General features: G+C 29.4%; 4 protein-coding genes and 1 long non-coding RNA gene across 6 annotated transcripts; 2 read left to right on the top strand and 3 right to left on the bottom strand.

The window, feature by feature from the left end:
* Positions 1-1,289: 1,289 nt before the first annotated feature.
* On the top strand, positions 1,290-5,360 carry LOC111628772 (probable glutamate receptor). 2 transcript variants are annotated; one of them, XM_023372617.1, is made up of 8 exons: positions 1,290-1,603; positions 2,701-2,804; positions 2,871-2,961; positions 3,028-3,189; positions 3,257-3,410; positions 3,475-3,692; positions 3,786-4,069; positions 4,137-5,360. In XM_023372617.1, exons 2-8 carry the CDS (start codon positions 2,713-2,715, stop codon positions 4,399-4,401), a joined length of 1,266 nt encoding a protein of 421 aa, XP_023228385.1. In that variant the 5' UTR covers positions 1,290-1,603; positions 2,701-2,712; the 3' UTR covers positions 4,402-5,360. The 2 variants fall into 2 exon arrangements, with proteins under 2 accessions (XP_023228385.1, XP_023228386.1); XM_023372618.1 differs by lacking the exon at positions 1,290-1,603 and having other exon boundaries at positions 1,782-2,804.
* LOC111628761 (probable glutamate receptor) lies at positions 5,100-7,588 on the top strand. The gene is made up of 8 exons (XM_023372604.1): positions 5,100-5,143; positions 5,246-5,336; positions 5,421-5,582; positions 6,114-6,267; positions 6,335-6,552; positions 6,616-6,902; positions 7,256-7,359; positions 7,584-7,588. Exons 1-8 carry the CDS (start codon positions 5,100-5,102, stop codon positions 7,586-7,588), a joined length of 1,065 nt encoding a protein of 354 aa, XP_023228372.1.
* A 755-nt stretch (positions 7,589-8,343) lies between these two features.
* Positions 8,344-11,734, bottom strand: LOC111628780 (transmembrane protein 205-like). The gene is made up of 5 exons (XM_023372622.1): positions 11,671-11,734; positions 9,691-10,099; positions 9,412-9,596; positions 9,167-9,330; positions 8,344-8,883 (listed from the first exon to the last, which is right to left on the bottom strand). The coding sequence occupies exons 2-5, from the start codon at positions 9,759-9,761 to the stop codon at positions 8,590-8,592; spliced, it is 714 nt and encodes a 237-aa protein (XP_023228390.1). The 5' UTR covers positions 9,762-10,099; positions 11,671-11,734; the 3' UTR covers positions 8,344-8,589.
* Positions 11,735-17,562: 5,828 nt separating this feature from the next.
* On the bottom strand, positions 17,563-18,520 carry LOC111628775. Its single transcript, XR_002757221.1, has 4 exons — positions 18,413-18,520; positions 18,220-18,327; positions 18,097-18,141; positions 17,563-18,026 (listed from the first exon to the last, which is right to left on the bottom strand). It is a non-coding gene; the product is annotated as an uncharacterized LOC111628775 (long non-coding RNA).
* A 1,702-nt stretch (positions 18,521-20,222) lies between these two features.
* Positions 20,223-21,175, bottom strand: LOC111628782. Its single transcript, XM_023372625.1, has 4 exons — positions 21,032-21,175; positions 20,550-20,785; positions 20,429-20,473; positions 20,223-20,354 (listed from the first exon to the last, which is right to left on the bottom strand). The coding sequence occupies exons 2-4, from the start codon at positions 20,777-20,779 to the stop codon at positions 20,288-20,290; spliced, it is 342 nt and encodes a 113-aa protein (XP_023228393.1). The 5' UTR covers positions 20,780-20,785; positions 21,032-21,175; the 3' UTR covers positions 20,223-20,287.
* Positions 21,176-21,415: the final 240 nt, after the last annotated feature.

The raw sequence follows: 21,415 nt of genomic DNA, 5'->3' as shown, positions 1-21,415 counted from the left end.
GGCCCTTTGTAAAAGTTTTTTATATATCCGTGGACAATAAAATCCTTAAATAATAAGTTTTATAATCACCTTTTAATATGCCTCTAAAATTTTTGTGAACACTTATCTTTTTGCTCAAAAATATAATTTTAAGGCCCTTGGCATCTTGTCTGGAGGCAGTATCTGCCATTATGTATGCCTGTATATAGGTAAGTTTTGTATATGATAAAGCAACTGTAAACGAATTCAGTTTCCTTTAGGGTTTTCTTTAAGAATACAAAAAAATTTATATAATAATTTACCAATTTTAGGCCTCATTTGTTACAAATTATTTGTTGCACTGCATTTTTCATGTATAAAAAATATTTTTATCAAATTTTATTATTTAAAAAGTAACAACGTTTTAATGTTAGTTTTTTCTATTGGAAGTTTCAAAAAGATGAATGGCCCTAATCTATGCTTTAGCAATAATTTAATATAGCATATTTATAATTTTTGATATTGATATAAAGTTTATTTGGCATTGTGCTTTCTTTATTTATAAATGTTAATAATATCAACGAGTTATATATTAAAACTTTAATTAAAATTTATAAAAAAAATTTTATAACTACAGAAGCATAAAAAAAGAAAAAAACTGGATGTAGTCAGTAATAATTAAACTTAGACATAAGACATCAAATATATTTAGAATTCTTAAATAAAAATTGAAGTATAGTTTAAGCCGATGCAAAATATTAGTCAGAAGTGTATGTTAGGAGTGAAATAGCTGATCGTCCGATGCTCAAGTTGTTCAAACAGCAGAATATTAGCATTTTACGTTCTGCACACGTCCGACAGATTTTATAGAATTGTTTACGAAGATGTTAAGCAGAAGTACAAAAAAAATGTAGAATTGGAATGTTATGATGTTTTTTCACAAGTTATATACAGCAATGAGATATATTGTTGAAAAATTATACTTTATCTTGTATGATTTATGACTTCAATAAACTGCTGGCTGGCCAGCAAAACTTTTGTTTAGTTATATTGTGTGTTTTTTAGGTTTAATGATTACTTGGCAATATATAATATGAGTTATATATTTTTATAAATAAAAGAAATAAAAATTAATTTGTAGANATCATTTTATATTACTGATACCAGTTGTTACAGATACTTCAAACTAGAATTGAATTAAGTATAAACCTTATAAAATCAAAATCTTAAATAATATCAGGAGAGAAGCAGTAATTAAATTTAAGAAAAGGAAAAATTCTATAAAAAGTTCTTTAAAAATACCAAATGCATATTTTCCCATAAGATTTTTCTCATAAATAATCGGCTGCTTCAATAGAAAATTCAATTTTACTCCAGTAAATTGAATTTCTTAATAGTTATTCAATAAAAAGAAGTGGGCTAGTCAATATCATCTGTGTATTTATATAAGAGTAAATTCAATTTGAGCCATTATTATATAAAGATGTTACACTTGAACTGGACAAAGTATATTGTATATAACCCATTACATTTCTGAGATGTCATTGTTGAGACACTTAATTTTCCTTTTTTTTTATTCCATAGGAAAGCTCTCTCCGATTTTTATCAAGATGGAAGATTACATTTTAGAGTATCTGTTGCACAAGTAAGTTGGATAAATGTTTTTTGTTTTTTTTTTCTGAAGCTTTCTGTGTAAAAGCTTTAAAATATTTATATCACCTAATGTTTAAATAAATAGATACTGAATAGATATACTTTTAAGGATAAAAATATATTAAGACACAGTTTTTGTTCTTTTTTTAAATAGTTTTACTGTAAATAGTTATGTAGAAAAAGTAAAAATTTTTAATGGAAAAATAAGAAACTATTGTACTCAACAGTGGCCGAATGGATAAAATTACTGAACCGTGGTTCTATTGAGGTTCCAGGCTCTTATCTCATCAAATAGCTGGCCACGTAAAGTTTTCTGAATTTTCTTTACGTGTCTAACACTAAATAGAGAGTTTCCCATAGAAAGTCCTACCGGGAGGCATTCCTCCTTGGTCCATATATTGCGTTGCCTTAGCCTCTCACTTCGTTTATTCCATTACATACTGTAATAAATTAAATATTGATATAATATTAACTTGTAAATTAACCTTAAAATTACAAAGAATGTCATTAATTCAACTAATTTTTATAAGTTAACGAAAGTTTATTGCTTTATCTTAATCCTTATCTTTACTGATTGAATCTACGTAGATTTGGTCCCTCTGTAATGGCAGCACTTTCACTTCAGGTCCAGCAGAATATTTGGCTCAGACCTCACATTTACGGGAGCTTATTTCATCGAATTTCTTGCATATTAAGAAAAGAATCTTTAATTCTGGAAAAATTTATTATTTAAAAAAGATCCGTGATGACGTTCAATGGGAAATAGGGGCAAATTTCCGTGAAGAAAAAACCCATAAAAAGAAATTCCGGAAAACTCCACGTGGCCCACCCGTTGGTGAAGTGCGAACCCATGCCACTAACTACCAGTGTTCAGTGGTTTTATCCATTCGGCCACTGGTAGACAATATATCTTCGTAAATTAATGTAATTGTGGCCATAGTTCTTAATTTTTAATTGAACTACGCCAACAAGAGGGAGGGTCCGTAATGATTCCAACCCTTACAAAATATTATTTCTGCTAACAAGTAATAAAATCTTTAATACAGCTTTTTGTTAACAAAACATTCTACATATTTAATTAATTTACAGTGGTTTCCATGGATGGGAATTCATGTGAAACGTAATAAGGTCCAAGGAATTTACGGCCATTTATCAGAAATGTTAAACATTTTGTCTACTGTTATGAATTTCAGGTAAACATTTTTAGTAGATAAGTGATAATTCTAACAATTATTAAACACATTATTACTCTATTGAAGTTACTCGCTAGTTACACCTGCTGATCGTCAATGGGGTGCTCCTGTTGGAGACGGAAATTGGACTGGAATGATTGGTATGCTTCAGCGTGATGTAAGTACAAATAATCGACATTCAGTCGTTAATGCTGTTTAAATGTGAACATTATTATTGTTATAGGAAGCTGACATAGCTATGGGTCCATTCGCAATTACATATTTTCGTGCTCAAGTAGTAGACTACACTCATCTCTTCACTAGTAATTATTTAGCTGTTATGGCAGGAAGATTAAAAGATCACCATCCTAGTTTCTTCAGTTATATATTAACTTTTGGATGGGAGGTGGGAAGAATAATAATGATTCTTTGTTTAATGGATTGTTTTTTTAACTTAATAATGATTTTCATAGATCTGGTTTGGAATTTTCTTATCTTGGGTAACATTATCATTGGGCATGACTGCTGTTGATATGGTACATAATATTAAATGGAGATCATGGGAGAAGGCTAAATCGAGATATATGTACCACTTTTGGGTATACTTCAGCAATTTATTTTGCGAGTGTAAGGTATTTTTAAATTTTTTTCCTGCTTACTACAGTAAATTAAATTTGAAAAATATTTACAGCATCTCCCACCACTCCAACTCAGACATCTGCTAAGTTTTTAGTTCTGGTATGGTGGCTAGCAATCATCGTTCTGATGAATGGATTTAGTGGAAATTTGAAAGCAAAGTTGATGACTGAAGAAGAAATACCGCGAATTGAATCAATTGGAGATGTTCTTGTAAGGAAAGAGATTCAACCTTATATAATGAGAGGATCTGCATATGAAACTTACATACAGGTATATAGAAATACAGTACTAAATTTCTATATATAGTAGTTAAAAGTTTAAAATTATGTTTTTATCAACCGTACACTGTGTAAATTTTTATAGCATACACAAACTGAAGAGTTTCAGCAATTTTGGAGGAGGATAGTCAGCACAAATGGGCGAGTGTTAGAAGAAATGTACAGTTATGAAACGTTGAAACGGGTGCTGAGAACCGAAGTAGTTGTAGTCAATGATTACTGGTCCATGCAAGACGCATTAGCTAGAAAATGTTCCGATTTATCTGAAGGACTGTTTTATTTTGGCAATCAACACTTCTTTCCACATCCATTTGCAATGGCTCTAAATAAGAGATTACCTAAAGAACTTGGAAGAGAAATTAGTAAGAGGTTAGTATTTCAAGTTTTCCCCCATATTTTTGTACAAAAATATATTAATTTAACATCTGAATTTCAGGGTTAATTGGGTAATGCAAAGCAACATTGTAAGTAGATGGGCGGCTCGTACCAATTACAATTGGACCAAGTGCACCCAACAAGATGCGAACCAAGAAGAAAAGCCTTTAACTTTAGTTGATTTAGAAGGGTTTTTTATATTATATCTCTTGATATCTGCTTTTTGTTTTATTGTGTTAATATTGGAGAATATTAGAAATATAATTCGATTCTCTAAGAGGGCTTTTAACAGAATAAAACGCATTTATACTAAATTTTCGAAATAATCATTAAAACATTGCTACAAATGTATCAGGAAGAATATCGATAAATTGATGTTTAAATGCTCCTAAAACGATATAGTAGAAAAATTCGATAAATTGATGTTTAAATTCTCCATTAATTGCGTGTATTGAAACATCTGTTACTTTCTTGTATGGAGTTTTAAAGTGTAATTATTGTGCTTTAAATAAAAAAGAAAGTAGTAAAAGTCTGTTATCAAACTTTCTAAGAGCTCAATTTATTTTTCTGGAACACTTTTAACATCCATTAGCAATAATTTTAAAGTGACAAATTGAAAAATCACATCTTGCATCTTCCATAAGATATAATGCATCATGATCAATCATCATCATGTCATAGAAGAAATTGATTATCGCGAGACGAAAAACCCTCCCATTTTTTCAAATATATTTATATAAAAGAACTCGGTAAATAAGCTTTAAATTCTTTAATCGTTTCGTTTATTTTCTGTGTCAATCATGAAATTTATCATATTTATATTTATGTTTGGCGTGGCAAAACTTGAGAGTTCTGACAAACCGTTCTATAATCTGAGAGTTGCTTTCAATACAGTTAATATATTTTGGCTTTTGCTTAATAGTTTGTAAGTTCTTACGTAGTTAATGTTTTCCTTCTTCTTTAGTGGTTACCATGGACAGATGCATATTATCAAGGAGAGAAAGTTTACATCACAGGAGGATACATGAAGAAAGTTTTAGATATAATGTCTCGATATGCTCGCTTTAAGTATGGTTTTCTTTAGAGATAACTCGACTTAGCACTGAAATTTTTGTAGAATTCTACAGCCGTAAATTTATAATTTCTCAAATTTCTACGATTCTTTTCTAGTTATACAATGCTTATTCCTGCTGATAAACAATGGGGAACGCTTTTACCCAATGGAAGTTTTACAGGATTGATTGGAATGCTGAGTAGAAATGTAAATAGATTAGGTATTCTTTTAATTGCGCACATTTAAAGATTTTAAATTAAAATTTAACACCTTTTTTCCTTCTTTTTTTAGGAAACAGATATAGCTTTAGGCCCTCTTACTATTACTTACGAAAGGCGAAGAGTTGCTAATTTTTCTAAACTTTTTCAAATGATGCACCTTACTATTTTGGGTGGCAACATGAAAGAGTCGCGTGAGAATGTTTTTGGATACATTCTCACCTTCGATTGGAAAGTAAAATCAATATTTTTTGATTTTTTAAAATATAAATTTAATTAAATTTGGCGTTGGCCATAAAATATGTAAAACCTATAAGGAAAATTGTTGGAAGCCTCAATTATTGAAGTATCCGTTGTTGTTAATTCATTAGATGACTTAAATATTGTGTTTAAAAGTAAAAAATGTGATAGTATTGCTAAACAATTACAGTAGCTTATTCTTATGAATTTCTTAAACTTTTTCTTCTCTAAGAAGGCCTTTCATGCACCCATGGATAAAAAAAATAAATGGATAAAATCATTGAATACTGGTGGTTGGATGTGGGTTCGTGCCTAATCTAAGGGCTGGCCAAACGGAATTTTCCGGGTCTTAACCTAAATAGGAACCAGTTTTTCCGGGAAGCATCTTTCTTGGCAGATCGCCCGTGTGTTGCATTGCCTCATCCCACCACTCCATTCCATGCTTCTGATGAATTTTCTATAATTTTAAAAATAAACGGAATACCTACCCTGTAAAATTTTAATTAATTTGTGTTTTCTCTTGCAGGTTTGGTTATTATTTCTTATTTCTTTAATTGCAACAATAATCGTTTCAAGCTTTATGGAGTTTCTATTAGAATGCGGAAGTAAAAGAATGATCACCTTAAAATCAAAACTGATAAGATACTTTTGGGCATATCTGGGTACTGCATTTTGTGAAAGTAAGATATATAACGAAGGTAAAATTACTTACCTTAAATAATTGATTTAATGAAAGTCTCTACACAGGTATGCCCACGGTTCCTACTTACATTTCGGTTCGCATAGTTTTAATAATATGGTGGATGGCTGTTATAGTATTAATGAATGGATTCAGTAGTAACATGAAAGCACAGATGTTGCTTCGTCCTGAATCTGAGAGGATCGATTCTGTTCAAGATCTTATCGACAGGCCTTACATACGTCCTATAATAATGAAAGGCACAGCTTATGAGACATATCTCAAGGTAATTTAGTTAATTACATGTAAATTAAATAATTTTAACTGAATAATTAACATGTTTATTTAGAGTTCTAGTAGCGAGACCATTCAGAAGCTGTGGGAAATTATAAAAAAGAAAAATGGTCTTATTTTCTCCTATGAAATGTATTCTAAGGCAGTATTGAAAGAAGTAGCATTGGGAAAATCTGTATATTTGGCTGATCCAGTTAGTTTAAAATATTTCATTGGAAAAAACTGTAAAGATATGGGTGGAGCAACCTTCTACTTTTCTAGAGAGACCTTCCATCCTCATACATTTACCATTGCTTACAGAAAAGATCTTACTCAAGATATAGTAAAGTATATTAATTTAGGGTAAGTTACAGTTAATTAAATCTGATGAAATCGTATAAACGACAATTCATTTAGCTTCAGAATTAATTTACATGGTTTAAGCACGCCTCAAACTACGAGTAAATTATAATCAAGATATTGAGAACAGCTTTCTATTTATTCTAGGAATTTTGTTTAAAAGTTCTAGAATTATTCGCGAATAATTAATTCCTATTCATTTTCATTTTGCGGTTTATAATTTCTGAATTAATTTCTACAGTTTTCTAAGAAATATACTTATGATTTAACACGAATGTAGTTTAATATTAAAGAAAAATGAATAATTTATAAGTTATTTACTTATATTTATTTCAAATTAATTATTTTATTTACAGAATAAGCAAGCTTTTCGAGGGTGGGGTATTTTACAAAATGGCCGATCGAATAAATCACGAATTTAATAAATGTACCGATGACGAAACTCAAAAAGGAGAAAAAAGTTTATATCTAGAAGATCTATTAGGAATTTTTCTACTATTTTTCATGTGTATCGGAGTTTCTATCATCGTTTTCTTATTAGAATATTTTATAAAAAGGAAAAGAAAAAAGAAAAATCGAATTAAAATTAAAAATAAGTATATATAATTACTTTAGAATAATTAAAAATTAAATATAATATATATATTAAATTTTAAAAATAGATTTATATTATATATAAAACAGCGTAGAAAAAATATATTTTTAGCGTAAGATATAAATCTAACTGTGACAGAAGTTGAATTATAAATATAAATTCCACCTTGTACAATTGAATGGAAGTGTGCCAAGAGAGGGGGAGGAAAGTTTAAAAAAGTTTGTTTTCCAATTTTGTTCCATTAAAATACTTCCTTCGAATAATATTGTTATTTTTAAGATCAGTTTGTTTTTCTTTATATTAACGGTTTGAAGTGCGTTATAATGGGAAAGTATTTTAAAATTCTTCAAAAAAAACAAAGGAAAAACGTTTATGAAACTCGCACTCTACTACAGATAATGGTTGAAAAAATAAACAGTAATTAACCTTACTAGTCGTTGTGCTCTGTACAAGGACAAGGAATACGTGTAGATCCTTGACTACGTCATTGACATTTGTCAGAAGTGTTTTTCTTCTTTGTAAATTATATTGATCAATTGACAAACTTTCGGATTATGAGGTTTCTCCACTTCTTAAATTACTCTTACATTCAAAATATTTCTCGGAAGTGTAATTTGATAAGCCACTCCTCCTTTTTTTATGGGGTCTAATTAAGAAGTGATCGTCTACAACAAATTGCTATCTACTCATCTTCATTTTGCTTTAAAATATGATGATTTAACTAGTAAAATATCGATTTTTTAAAAAAATTTAATTTAATACTTGCTAACGTGATTAATTTCATAATATTGTTTATGTTGTGTCTATCTCTGCGTAAATAATTGATGTAAAATAATATTAAACATTGAAATGATAGTAGATATTTTATTTTAAATGTGTTTAATCATCAAATATACAAAAAAACTATGGTTTTAAGTAACGTACAGTACATAATAATAAACGTTTATACATGATAAATAAATTATACACTATATACAGAAAAACATGCGCGGGTTGAAAAATAAATAAATATTTATCTTTTCTGTGAGGTCTTACTTTAATTTGGTCCCTGATTAATTTTGTAAATAGTTTCTTAGGGTTATTTCGAGGAGGTTTTTAAGTTAGTGCAGTGCATAGCCTGACTGCTAAATAGTACATATGGATGGCGTTACATCCCATAGAAATAATATTAGCTACTGCACATGTTCCGTGTAATTTTCTAAATGTGCTGTGAAGCTTCATGTATCTCGGGCATCTTCTTAGAGGGCCCGGATCGTGATATCCGACCTCCATCCCTACTCCAGCTTCCTTTTCCAGGGTGTTTCTCTTCTCCATTACTGATAACATGATTGGCACCACGTACAATCTCACTACAAGTTCCGATAAGAAACATATACCCAAGGCCCACATCTGAAACATAGAAATTTAATTGATATCATCGATAATGATTTATATTTTCGATGATTAGTTATTATAAATAGTAATCAAGGTCTAAGAGATTTATCTAGACTTTGAACCGCGATGCGTAAGAACGGAGATTTAAAATAACTTTAATGATGGAATTTTTGGCAGTTGTTATGATGGAACTTTACCAAAATTGTTTGTAAACTATTCTAGTTTCGGTTGTTTTTGTTGTTTTTTTATCAATTACTTGGAAATTTAAAGGAGGTTTTTGGTGAATATAATTACTCACCTGTACTTTGTGATCCGCTTGATTTCCTTTAAGAGGTCGATGGAAAACGTAGATTATGAATGTCACGAAACCCAAAATCGAATTTAAGAAGAAGTATTTTGGAAATAGCTGTTTTTGCACTTGGCCAAAAACAGTTCTTGGAAGATTAAAAAAGAGGACCAGACCTAGAAAAACGGTAATAAATACGACTTTAAAAATTTTTCTAAAATTATATTTTCGCAATTTTTAAGGAAGATCATGCTTACCAGATATAAATGTCATCCAAATTTGGGTGCCAAAATGCGTGGCGAACGTACTTATGTATATAAAACTACTCCAAGGGGATGGTTCCCACGAATCTCGTGGTTTATGTGGCAATAAGATAAACGCCAAGTATAGGACAATTAACAGAGTGAAGATGTGTGCGGGTTGAGAAAACTTAAATAAAATCCTGTAAAAAGAAATAATAATAATTTAAAAGCATTATTTAAGTTGGCAAATTTTAAATATTGTACTTTAAACATATTTAAAGCACTCATACTTACGAGAGATCGAGCTTTCTGGTTAATTTCATCATTTTCATCTGGTGATGGGCCGGCTTCTGCCACATCATCATGTTGAACGAATTACTACTTATTATCGCTTATGAGATAAGATGACTAACTGTTTCCATACGGTTTTAGCATTTCTTATATACCGCACCTCTGCTGACGTCACGCTATTCATATGTTACATCATCCGTGACGAAGAGGGGGCTGCGCGTTAGCGACGAAGCGATTGGTTGAACGTCGGGCTACCATCGAGAGGTCAAAGTAACATTACCCCGATTACGTGATTTTAGACTCGTTCTACTACAGTGTCATTGTGGGTCCTGGCAGCCATGCCTTTGTTCCCGCGACGTGTCAAAAGTCGAGGTGTGAGCCGTGCAAGGACGACTGCCAACGTTAGAAGTACCTAATAGAAATCCTTTGTTAGACATCAGAATTAAATTTTTAGAAACGTATCCCTCCGTGCCGTCCTGTACAGCGTAGGCCTAACACGTCTAAGTATCGTATTATAAATTGTACAATGTACAGGTTTCTATAGGGGGAGTTTTTACATTAAGCCAGCGAATTCTTAACATGGCGGATAAATTTTTTATAAGTGTTTTCAATGGAAATGTTTTTCTAAAATCGATAACAACACAATGATGTAACTAGATAATTGGATAATTGTTGAAACATACGATTTCTGGTCTTCAAAATTGGTTAGTAAGGTTAAACGTTGTGTTTTGATAGATTTGTGGAATATCTACACAATGAATAGCAAGATATATAGATTTTAAAACGATACACGCCTTAAAAACGTGTTTTTAAGTTATAAAAAAACGTTCTTTAAGTTGTTATAAGAAGTAAAATTGGGATTAGAAACTGTAATATTGCTCCTATAAGGCTATATAAAACGTTAAGGAAACGTTTTAAGGCCTAAAATGCGTTAAGGAAGCTCTTTTTAAGCTGTTATAAGAAGTAAAATTTGATATAGAAGCAATATTACAGTTTTTAAAGGCTATATGAAACGTTAAACAAGCATATTTATCCCTTTAAAAAACGTTATATAAAAGCTTTTTAAACTATAAAACAACGTTATAAGAAGTAAAAATTTTAATTAGAAACTATAATACTGCTCTTGTAAAGCGATATAAAATATTTTAAACCCTAAAAACGTTTTTGATTTATAAATAAAAACGTTGTAAAAAACAAGAACTGAACTAGAATACAATAATATTAAGACAATATGAAACCTTAAAAAACGTTTATAAAGCTCTGAAACGTTTAAAAAACTTACAAAACGAGATGAGAAAAATCTTACAATTTGCCATCTCAATTACAAGATCCCAGATAATTAAAGAAATGTCCATTTAATGAAACCATTAAAAATAATAATTATTTACTTAAAGGTAAACTTTTATTAAATTCACTGCAGCAGTTTAGGTTAATGTCCTTCCATAAAACATGAACGGTAATTTTAATTATAATGATGATTATCATCATTTTATCCAGTTCGAGATTTCGTCTACTGTGCATAAACCGACCGGATGCATAAAAATGATTGATGCTCTGCCAAAAACAACAAAAGTAAAGTTCAAAATTTTATTTTGGTAAATTCTTAAAGGTTAAATATTAATCCTGCAACTTTCATCTTACAAAATGGAGTAATATAGCCTATATTAATTAAAACGTGTATATGAGCGGTTATTTATGGGCGTATCCTCATAGTAGGCCACAAACACGCGCTAAAAAATCCTTGTTAATAAAAATATGCGCGTATTTTTTTTTATATGTAAATTTATACACGCATAAATAATCGTGTTTATAAGCACGTAAGCATCTTTATATTGATATTTTGTAGATATGAGACGTTGTTTCCATTTTACATTGTTTATTTTAAATAAAATTTCTAGGTGAGCACGTAGCCTATCGTTATAGAAGGATAATTCCAATTATTTAGACTTTATAAATTTATTATTATTAAAAAGAAGTACTCACAGTCCGCACCGTCTTTCTTCACAAGTTTCGAAACACGTGTTTAATGATAGTGACGTGTTTAATGATAGTGACGTCACTCATTCATTCGGCGATAGTAAAGCGCATTAATTTCGTATTTAAAAAAAATATTTTTAACTATTCTAGTTATTGTAATACATTTTTTTAATATTAAATCTCCCATTACATCATTAGTATATATATATTTTTTCAAATATTTTCTTAATGTCTGATTAAGTTCAAATAGTTTTTAAATGTAATGTTGCCTATGTAATTTTTATATTTAAAAAAATAAGTATGGTTAGTTTTGTAAATGACAAAAATTATATATTGAAGTTTTGTTTCCATGTGAGCACCCAATGATATTTGTCCTGAACTAAACTTTACCTCAGTGTCTGTAGAGGTGTTGATCTGATCACCCCGTGGACAGATCTACTCTACAAAAGTATTTGATAGATTGAAAAAATTAAGACTGCTAGAGATTAGAAGAAGGCTTTTTATCATTGACTTCTGATTTTGTAGTTTATAATGTTTTGGTTGTTAATACTTAAAATTCAATTCCAAATTTTAAATTTTTATAAATTATTTTCATACTTAATAGAAGACTTGCCTATCTGATATAAAATACCTTAACAAATATAGTATCATTATACAATTTTACAATTTTAATTTTTAACAGATTACAGGGTTAAACAGAAAGCTGGTTTTAGAGTATGGAAATACTCAACTATCTCTTCTCTATGGACTTTATGTGATACCTGGTCATAGGGGAAATATTCGGATTGGAGTTCTTGGAAATATTAAACAACCACTATATTGGATGTTACCTCAGGAATACCTAGGTGATAAAGTATGAAAATTTTTCTTGTCTTAATTATTTTTTCATTAATGCATCAAGTCTTAGTTAAGTTAGAAAAGTGAGTTAGTTGATCAGCTAATTCAATAAATTCTGTTTACACAACTTGAAAAGAATTTAGATCTGAAAAGATCAGATGTATAAGTTGCAATAAATTATTTATTGAATTAGTTTATTTGTGAGTTGTACAAATTTACTTGTATTGTTTTTAGGGAATAACACAACTTTATTAAAATTAAAATTTATATTTTTTACTGAAGGTAAGGTATTTATATAATCACTTCAATCAATTTTATTGAAAATGTAATTAAAATCAGTGATATTCTGGGTTAATAATATTAGGTGAGGCAGAACTGTTTGAAATTTCTGATAATTCTTATCTCCAAAATGGTTGTGGGTATGGCAGGAAACCACCAGCATCTTGAATGAAATTATGGAAAAGATTTGATTTATTCAAAACTTTTTGAAAATGAAGAGTTTTTTTATTGTCAAGGTATGAACAGCAAACATCAGCCTATTTTTCAGTAATTAAGGGATTAATGTCCAGTTTCATGAAAATCTGGTTAACTTCAGTTGGAAATTAACAAGAAATGTGCACTTAATTATTTTGCACAAAAAACAATAATAAAACCTACCAATAACAAAACTTTGAAATGTTAATGTTTTCAAAGTTTCTTGTCCTATTCAATTGTTGTACTTCTTAATACTCACAACTTGACAAACTGTATGATAAGTCCTACATTTGTCAAGTTGTAAAATTTAAGAAGTACAGATATGGAAATTTTAATTAATGAAATTTGAAATATAAGTTACAAAGGTACAAAATATGATTCATGAATATTAATTAATTAAGGCTATTACATTTAAAGGAATACTTTTATATTCATCATGNTTTTTCCTCTGTAATAGTTAAACTTTTAAAACAAAATTTAAATTTTTTTTAAAACATAAAATATTTGTAAAATTATTAAATATTACTAATATAAATCGATTAGTAGGAAAATAATTCTGTAATATGAAATCGGTTATGATCACGTGACTTAATTCGACTTATTGCATTTAATACAAATCACGTGACATATTTCACTGTTACTATAATATATTTTATTAAACTAATTTATATAAACGTTTTATAGTATGATTTTTTTCAATTATTAAAGTCATTATAAATATTATATTTGCATTTATAAGCAACAAATCATTTTTTGTATAAAATATTAATTATTTACCTATTCGAAACTAGATGGCAGTACAAAATTAAAAAATTGTACAAAAATCAAATTTTTTAAAAAGAATTTAATTAATTTCTCTTAAGTGTTAATTAAAAATAGAATATTTTAAAAATAAACATAATAAATATAAAATGTAATTAATATATAAATTTAATTATAAGTTACTGGCGTATTTAAATGTCAGTCTAATTAAACGAAAATTGATTTTGTTTTGTATTTAGAATTATTTAATTTAAATGAAAAAGATTTTTGTTTAATTTATAATTATAATCATAAAAGTTTTGGAGTGTTTTAATATTAAAAAAAAATTGGTAAATTTACGTTTTTTCTTAAGTAGAATAAGAGGGCGCTGCTGTTAGAATCGCCACGAAAGAATTGCGTCAGCTCCCCCGTTGATAAATCAAGAAAGTAATTTAATCGATCATTTGTAGCATTAAAAATTTAACGATTTAAGACCTATTTAATCGATTTAAATGATATATATTGCAGGGGAAAGATTTTAAAAAGTATACACCATAAAAACGACGTATTAATAAATAAAAATTGCTTACATATTTGAATTATAGCGAAAATGTGATGGTGATATTTATAAAATTAACATTTAGATATCTAAATATTATCTTACTTGAAATGAGAGCATCTGCCATCTAAATCAGCGATTCTCAGCTTTTTTTTTCCAGTCGATACAAAGAATAATTTACAAACAGGAATTAATAATGTTTTACATTAAATATAAAATACAAGATGGTATTTTACTTTATACACTATTGATCCCTCAAACGATTCCTTAGTAATTTATCGATTCCCAGATAAATCAATCGATCCCCCTCGAAGGACGATACTGACCAGGTTAGAAACATCTAAATTATTAACTGAAATAATTGAAAAAATAAAACATAAATAAAAGCAGTAAAAGTAATTATTGCACCTTTCCCCCTCTTATTTTTGGTTTTTTACACGCTGTGGATTTTAAGAAGGCCTTTTTTCATACTCGTCGTTAGTTCGATTAGGCTCACATGCAGGCAACCGAGTCTGAGAAACGAAGCCAAACATGAAAACTTCCCGGAAAATTGCTTGCCCAGATTCGATCCCGGATTCTCCAGAGCAATAGACTAATGCCTGAATCTCCTCGGCCGTCCGGCCTCCTTGTATAGGGTCATTCACTCGGGATCGAACACTTATTATGTGGAATTTCTTCATATAAAATGTAAAAATGATTATGAAACACGAACAAAACATAATGTAAAACATAAAATGTCATAAAATAATCTATTATTTAATGTGGTTGCGCAATCATGAGGTATTGAGCAAAGTAAAGTGTTCAGTCCCAAAATGAATCATTCTGCACTTGATAGCTACTTACCGTATTTTATTTACGGTATTTAAACAGCAAAATATTAATGTGTTTCAGGAATCACGCCAACATTATACAATTTAATAATGCCTCTAATGAGGTATATTTAATTTACATTAATATACCTCATTATATTAATGTAATGAGGTATATTACATTAATGTATTACATTAAGTACATTAAGTACTGTATTATGAAATTCTTAATTTCACTGGTAGTTGGTCGCGGATGCGCGCCTGATAAATGGGCTGGCCACGTGGAGTTTTCTGCATTTTCATCACGTTTCTGACGCCAAAGTAGAAATCAGTAAGTATCCCATAAAAAAGGCCTCCCTTAACAGATCGCCCTTGAGTTGCCTTATTCTATCAATACTACATTTAAAATCCGAGTATGAATTTCTTAATATTTTGAGTGAAGCGCAGTTGATTTTCTCCATTTTAATTAAGAGATAAATAATTTCCTTGCAATCTTTCATGTATTATAAACATATTTAATATTAAAAAGAAGGGAAAATATAAATACAGGTGTAATGACTTGTAATGCAGATTTCAAAATACTGTTAATACATATATATATATATATCAGAGTTTTGAAACTTGTTTCGAAGCTTTGCTCTAACTGGCTTATTTTGGCACACGTGATACACCTGATAACCAATAATTTAAAGTTTCAATAAATAAATTAGGTTTCTGAGAATCTTGTGACACTCTAAAAGCTTTGTTGCGACACTCTGGAGCGTCGTGAAGGCCAGGTTGACGACCACTAATACGGATTATCTTATATTTTAACATAATGACTCAGAAAGTTTAACAATCTCTAAGGATACAAGGAAAATTTTCAATGATGAAGCTTCCAATGATACTTTTAGAATTATTATTTTAACATTTACTCAAAGTTTAATAAAAAGTTTGCCAGTGAGCGTGAATAAGTCGAATTTTATAATAATAAGGTGAAACCTCTAACAACGGCCACCTCTAAACGGAGGTCATTTTTTCAGGAACTTGTTTATAAAATGCGTACAAAATAACCTCCAAAGAATAGCCATTTTTTATGTTTCCGTTAGTGGCCGTTATTAAGAGGTTTATTGATTTGGTTTGATGGGATACGGTAATGCAACACGTGTGAAATTTGACGACGGGCGTTACTTCCCGGGAGTGTTTTCTATGAGAAATTAACCCGTATTTAGGTGTTAGACACGTAAAGAAACCCGGAAAACTCCACGTGGCCAGCTCGTTGGCGAGGAGCGAACCCGTGTTCAGTAGTTTTATCCATTTCGCCGAGCAATTGTATTAGCTTTATTGATCTTTCAGTACACTTGTGTGACTGTTTTGTCTATGGAAAGAATCAACTTGGATGTTAACCAATGAGCATCAGCCATTGATCGCTTAGTTGTGGCAAGTTACTTCCTGTTTCTTCCTCATTTATTAAATATGTCACCGCCATTATAAACAGTGTTATGGATGCTTCACGTTCTTGTATTGGAGTACCATACCACTATAGTAATTGCTAAATGCATACTATAAAAAATTAACACAATTAACGGAAAAGTTCTGCCGTCTAGTAAGAGAAAATAAAATAAAATTTATATTTAAGGAATGTGTTGATTGGTGTAAATGAAGCGACATCACGCGTGACATTGCTTTCAAGTCGATTCTTTTCGTAGACAGATTATAGAATTATACAAGCTTCAGATGTATCTTAAACACAACGGTGTCCCGTAAACATTTTAAAAATACATTTACATTTATACAAGTAAATACAGTTACGAAATATATAAATTTTAATCAAATTAATACGGAAAATTTTCAAAAATTTACAAGAGATAATGATTTTTTAGGCCAATTAATAGCTGAATTATAGTAATTTCTGTGTACAAGTCATAATTAAAAAAAATTATGTACCTCGAACATTGTTAAATCTGCACAAATAAGAATAATAAGTTGTTAGCATATAAGGAAATAAGAATAAGGAAATTATTAGAGAGAATTAAAGTAGAAAATGGAATTCGAAAGAAAAACAGATAAAATAAGATTGAGACTGTCTTGTTTTTCAGATTCGATCGTCATCGCTGCATTAATTGTATGTAACCAACCGTAGGACTATTAAAGTCCTATCAAGTTATTTTTAACATGAAACTATCTCTGAATAGTTTAATAAAAAAGAAATGAGTCTACAGTTTTTATTTTGGAAGTAATAAAACAATTTAATTAACAAAAGATACTATCCTAAATTACGAGAAAATTCAATTAACATCGCCGAATTATGGGGTGGCCCAAAACTCGGTTAACTGAATTTATTTGAAGCAATTCAGCATTTCCTGAGTATGTTACGAAACGAGATCCTTCTTGTTTAAGTAATTATTTGAATTTATCGTTTACAACGGTTAACAGACTTTTGAGCCATCCTGTATTCTATTATTTTTAATCGCCTATATATATATATATATATAACGCGCTTTTCTATGATTATTCTTATTTTGGAAGTAATAAAAAATATTATTTTTATGTTATGAGGAAAACACAATTTTTTATGGTATGGGATGGTCAAAAACTCAACCGTATTTTTTCTTCGGACAATTCAGCAATTTGTGAGCATGTTGAGCAAAAAATACATTTTGTAAGTAAATTAAGCGTTTGAATCTAGAGTTTTTACAGCGGCTAACTGACTTTTAGACCACCCTATGTAATGTTAAATTTACTATATTTAATATCATAATGTAGTTAAAATAATCAAAAAGCAAATAACGAGTTTAAAAGAAAACATTTATTAAAATACAAAAATAACTTGTTTTTTTAGCAAGATTAAAACAAAACTTTTACAGAATTGAGGAAATGTGCCAAAAAAAAATATTTTAAAAAAATGCTAGCGATTTCGAACTCCAACATTAACGAATCGTTTCAATACGTCGACATTTAATCTAAAATAATTTAAAAATTTGTTAATTATAATTAAATGGGTGTAGGATATTTTCGAAATGATTAACTTACTTGTTACTCTTTCCGGTTTTGCTATGAGTATACGAAAAAATTTCCCTATAAAATTTAAAGAAATTATTACTAAAAATTAATAATAATTTAATAAAAAAATTTTTTAATTACAAATTAACTTACGGTATGTCGATTTTTAAATTGAAAGGATCTTGAGAAGATGCAAATTGGAGCAAGAAACAGATAAGAATTAAAGCTGTCCACTTCATTTTCGTATAAAATTCTTATATTCTACAAGAGGAAAATGGCTATTAATTTCTCTTCTTTTAGCGAAAAATAATGCTTAATATCGCAATTTATTAGCCATAAATCTTACCTTATATTAAGTGCAGCTTTGTTAATAAAGGAGGAAAGATTAAGGAGAGAGAGCTTAAATAGAAGACGTGACGTCAAGAAAATCGAAAGATTTATGCAAAAGATAATGAATTAGAAGGCTGACAGCAACGTAATTAATTGGAGATTGAAATCTAAATTTAAAAAAAAAGAAAATATTTATTGTTTGTCTTCATTTTTAAGTCTACTTTCCTCAAGTTTTAGCAGTTTAACTTGTTTTAACGGCTCTCAAATTGAATGAATCATCAAATAATTTGTGAAGGTCAAAGTCGTAACAATAATTTAAGGAAAACTAAGATATTTAAAAAAATTTTTAAATAGTAAAAATTCTTTTTATTGGTCTGTTAACGAGCGCCATTTTGTAATAAGCCTATGACGTGATCAAAAGTTCTATGCGTTGTATCAAAATAAATAGAATATTTAATGTTTATTTATTTTTGCGTTTGTTTGTTTGAATCATAAAGAAATTTATGAATTTTTCATAGAACAATCACGTGATGTCCTATTTCGTAGGAAGTAATCTATCACGCGCCAGCAACTTATATTCATCACTATTCACTAGACTAAAATAAAAATGGCGTCATAGATGTGAAGTTAGGCAATTTAGTAGCCGTTAATTCAATTTTTGCTAATAAAAAGTTCTATTAATTCACTACTAAGAAGAGCACACCAGTGGCTGAATGGATAAAACCACTGAACACTGACTGGTAGTTGGTGGCGAGTGGCGCCTGACCACGTGGAGTTTTCCGGATTTTTTTACGTGTCTAACATCTAAATAGAACCACTTTCATATATAAAGTTTTCCCCTTCTTGGCAGATTGCCCGTGTGTTGCGTGGCATATCCTATCAAGCCGCCACTAAGATTTTGATGATAAATATGTATTATTCAAATAAATTTCGCAATTTCTAGAGATTTTTTTTTGTTAAATTATTTACGAAATGATTTATTTTAAGAAATTTATTAAATTTTTCTATTTTAATGGAGAAGGTAATATTTATTTGGCTACACCTTGTACACGGTTTGAATTGGCGCTCAGATGACGGGTGCGTATGCTGGCACGCAGCTAAGCAAGCCAATTACAGAGTCCGTTTCATACGAAACGAACGATGTCATTGGCTGGATTACTTGGCAGCTTGCCACCTAGATACATCCATTATCCATGCGTATAAATATGTTTCTGTATACTTATACAATCAGTTTAATTTTCCATAATTAAAATTAACGATTACCATAATGATCCAATGCCGAAAAACGAAATTATGGATCATATGCATATTGTAGAATTTATGGCGAATATTCTCTTCACATTGAATTATTACTAAGTATCAATAGAATATATTTTTTTCTTTAATCTGGAACTAAGGAAAAAAATTGAATACTTGTAATGTTTTGGGTGAAAACGAAAATCTTAATATTTATTTCGCCTACGCCATTGAATAAATTTCAATTTTTTAAACATAATACTGTACTAGAATTTTCCTATAGATTGTAGTTGTAGAATGATCATAATAGTTTAATATAACTATTGCGATCGTTCTACAGCTGCAATTCTATAGGAAGATTCAGATATTCTATACCATAAAATTTAATGATTCTATAGAATAAAATATTTTACAGGATTTAAGGATTCTATAGAACGGTTTAAAGATTCTATAGGAAGATTCAATTTAAAAAATTTTAAAAGTAGATTTAGCTATAAATGCTTTTACTTATAGAAGCATTTATAGCTAAATCTACTTTTATGAGTTCAACAAATACATCTGGTTTTATTACAATAAAACTTTATTAAAAACTAATATAATTTTAATACATAAAAACAAGCAAGAGATCCATATTTTATTTTGGTTTAATTTATAATTAATTCTTTTCTTTCTCTTTAATGATTGTTACGGGTTTAAAACCTGGAAAAACGCCAATTCCGAGACTGGAAAGTTGACAAAATTTTTATTAAATATTCATTAAAACTTAATTATTTAACTAAATATAATGTGTCCTTACCTATGTCCGTCTCTCCCTGTTAACAATTTGAGATCAAAAAATGGTCTAGAAGAAAATTAAACAGTGTTTTTAAAATGCTGTCAACCATTTTATAAAGAAGAAAATATCTCAATTGACTCACGGTATGTCAATGTGAAGATCGAAAGGTCTTTGGTTTACAACAACACGTTTCTCTACAACAGTGTGGTCTGGTATATCATCTTTATCGAAAGCATCATCATCATCTTCAACTGCATCAACTTTTTGATCATTTGTTTTCTTCGACTCGATCTCCGTCGCTTCTTCTTCAACAGGTTTGCAGAAAGAAGGAAGAGCAATTGCCAAAAACATTAACAGGAGCAACAACTTCATTTTTTTCTATATTAAAAAAATAAAATAAAATACAAAACTTAAAAAATTTTTATAAAGTTTTTACATTTAAAACTGCCAACATTTTTATCTAGGAAAGACTTTTTTATATGTAAACGTGTGTAAAATTTAAGTGTGGATGAACGAGCGAGCATTTTACTGATAGACAACAATAAAATCTTTGTATTTCTCGTAAGTTTTCCTATTGTATAAAGTTGTAAAGCAAATATTCTATATAAAATACAGGAAACTTACCAGAATACGTATTGTAGAAAGTACGACGTAATACTATAAAGCTTCAGGCAAGTGTGTTTGACTGTCTTCAATACTCCAAGGACGTTTGTCGATTGTTATACTTTACGTCAAGAAAGAAAACTGCACCCCAATGCGACAAGTAAAACACTTTTATTTGTTTGTAACCCCCCTTGGAAGAGGAAATTATACCTGAAGGACATGTTCAACGTTACTAAGAAGCATCATGTGATTGATAAAAATCATAATTGCAACACGATTTTTCTATAGAATTTGTGAGACACCGTGTTCTTAGGAATTTTTTAAGCGGTTAATTCATATTATATCTACAATATTTTTTTATTCTAATAATTAATTGAGGCCTGCAGCTAAAATATTGTAATTATT

Source organism: Centruroides sculpturatus, unplaced genomic scaffold, assembly GCF_000671375.1.
Source record: "Centruroides sculpturatus isolate CEXI.00-Female unplaced genomic scaffold, Cexi_2.0 scaffold634, whole genome shotgun sequence".
Lineage (NCBI taxonomy): Eukaryota > Metazoa > Arthropoda > Arachnida > Scorpiones > Buthidae > Centruroides > Centruroides sculpturatus.
The sequence above is the reverse complement of the archived record's forward strand: the minus strand, read 5'-3'. Positions and strand labels throughout refer to the sequence as shown.

Coding starts and splice junctions, on each gene's coding strand:
- LOC111628772 (XM_023372617.1), top strand. CDS start 2,713: ATGGGAATTCATGTGAAACGTAATAAGGTCCAAGGAATTTACGGCCAT. Junction 2,805..2,870: donor TCTACTGTTATGAATTTCAG/GTAAACATTTTT, acceptor ACTCTATTGAAG/TTACTCGCTAGTTACACCTG. Junction 3,411..3,474: donor CAGCAATTTATTTTGCGAGT/GTAAGGTATTTT, acceptor AAATATTTACAG/CATCTCCCACCACTCCAACT.
- LOC111628761 (XM_023372604.1), top strand. CDS start 5,100: ATGAAGAAAGTTTTAGATATAATGTCTCGATATGCTCGCTTTAA. Junction 5,337..5,420: donor TTGGAATGCTGAGTAGAAAT/GTAAATAGATTA, acceptor TTCTTTTTTTAG/GAAACAGATATAGCTTTAGG. Junction 5,583..6,113: donor TTCTCACCTTCGATTGGAAA/GTAAAATCAATA, acceptor TTTCTCTTGCAG/GTTTGGTTATTATTTCTTAT.
- LOC111628780 (XM_023372622.1), bottom strand. CDS start 9,761: ATGATGATGTGGCAGAAGCCGGCCCATCACCAGATGAAAATGATGAAA. Junction 9,597..9,690: donor ACCAGAAAGCTCGATCTCTC/GTAAGTATGAGT, acceptor TTCTTTTTACAG/GATTTTATTTAAGTTTTCTC. Junction 8,884..9,166: donor AAGCGGATCACAAAGTACAG/GTGAGTAATTAT, acceptor TCTATGTTTCAG/ATGTGGGCCTTGGGTATATG.
- LOC111628782 (XM_023372625.1), bottom strand. CDS start 20,779: ATGAAGTTGTTGCTCCTGTTAATGTTTTTGGCAATTGCTCTTCCTTCT. Junction 20,474..20,549: donor GATCTTCACATTGACATACC/GTGAGTCAATTG, acceptor ATTTTCTTCTAG/ACCATTTTTTGATCTCAAAT. Junction 20,355..20,428: donor ACAGGGAGAGACGGACATAG/GTAAGGACACAT, acceptor TCAACTTTCCAG/TCTCGGAATTGGCGTTTTTC.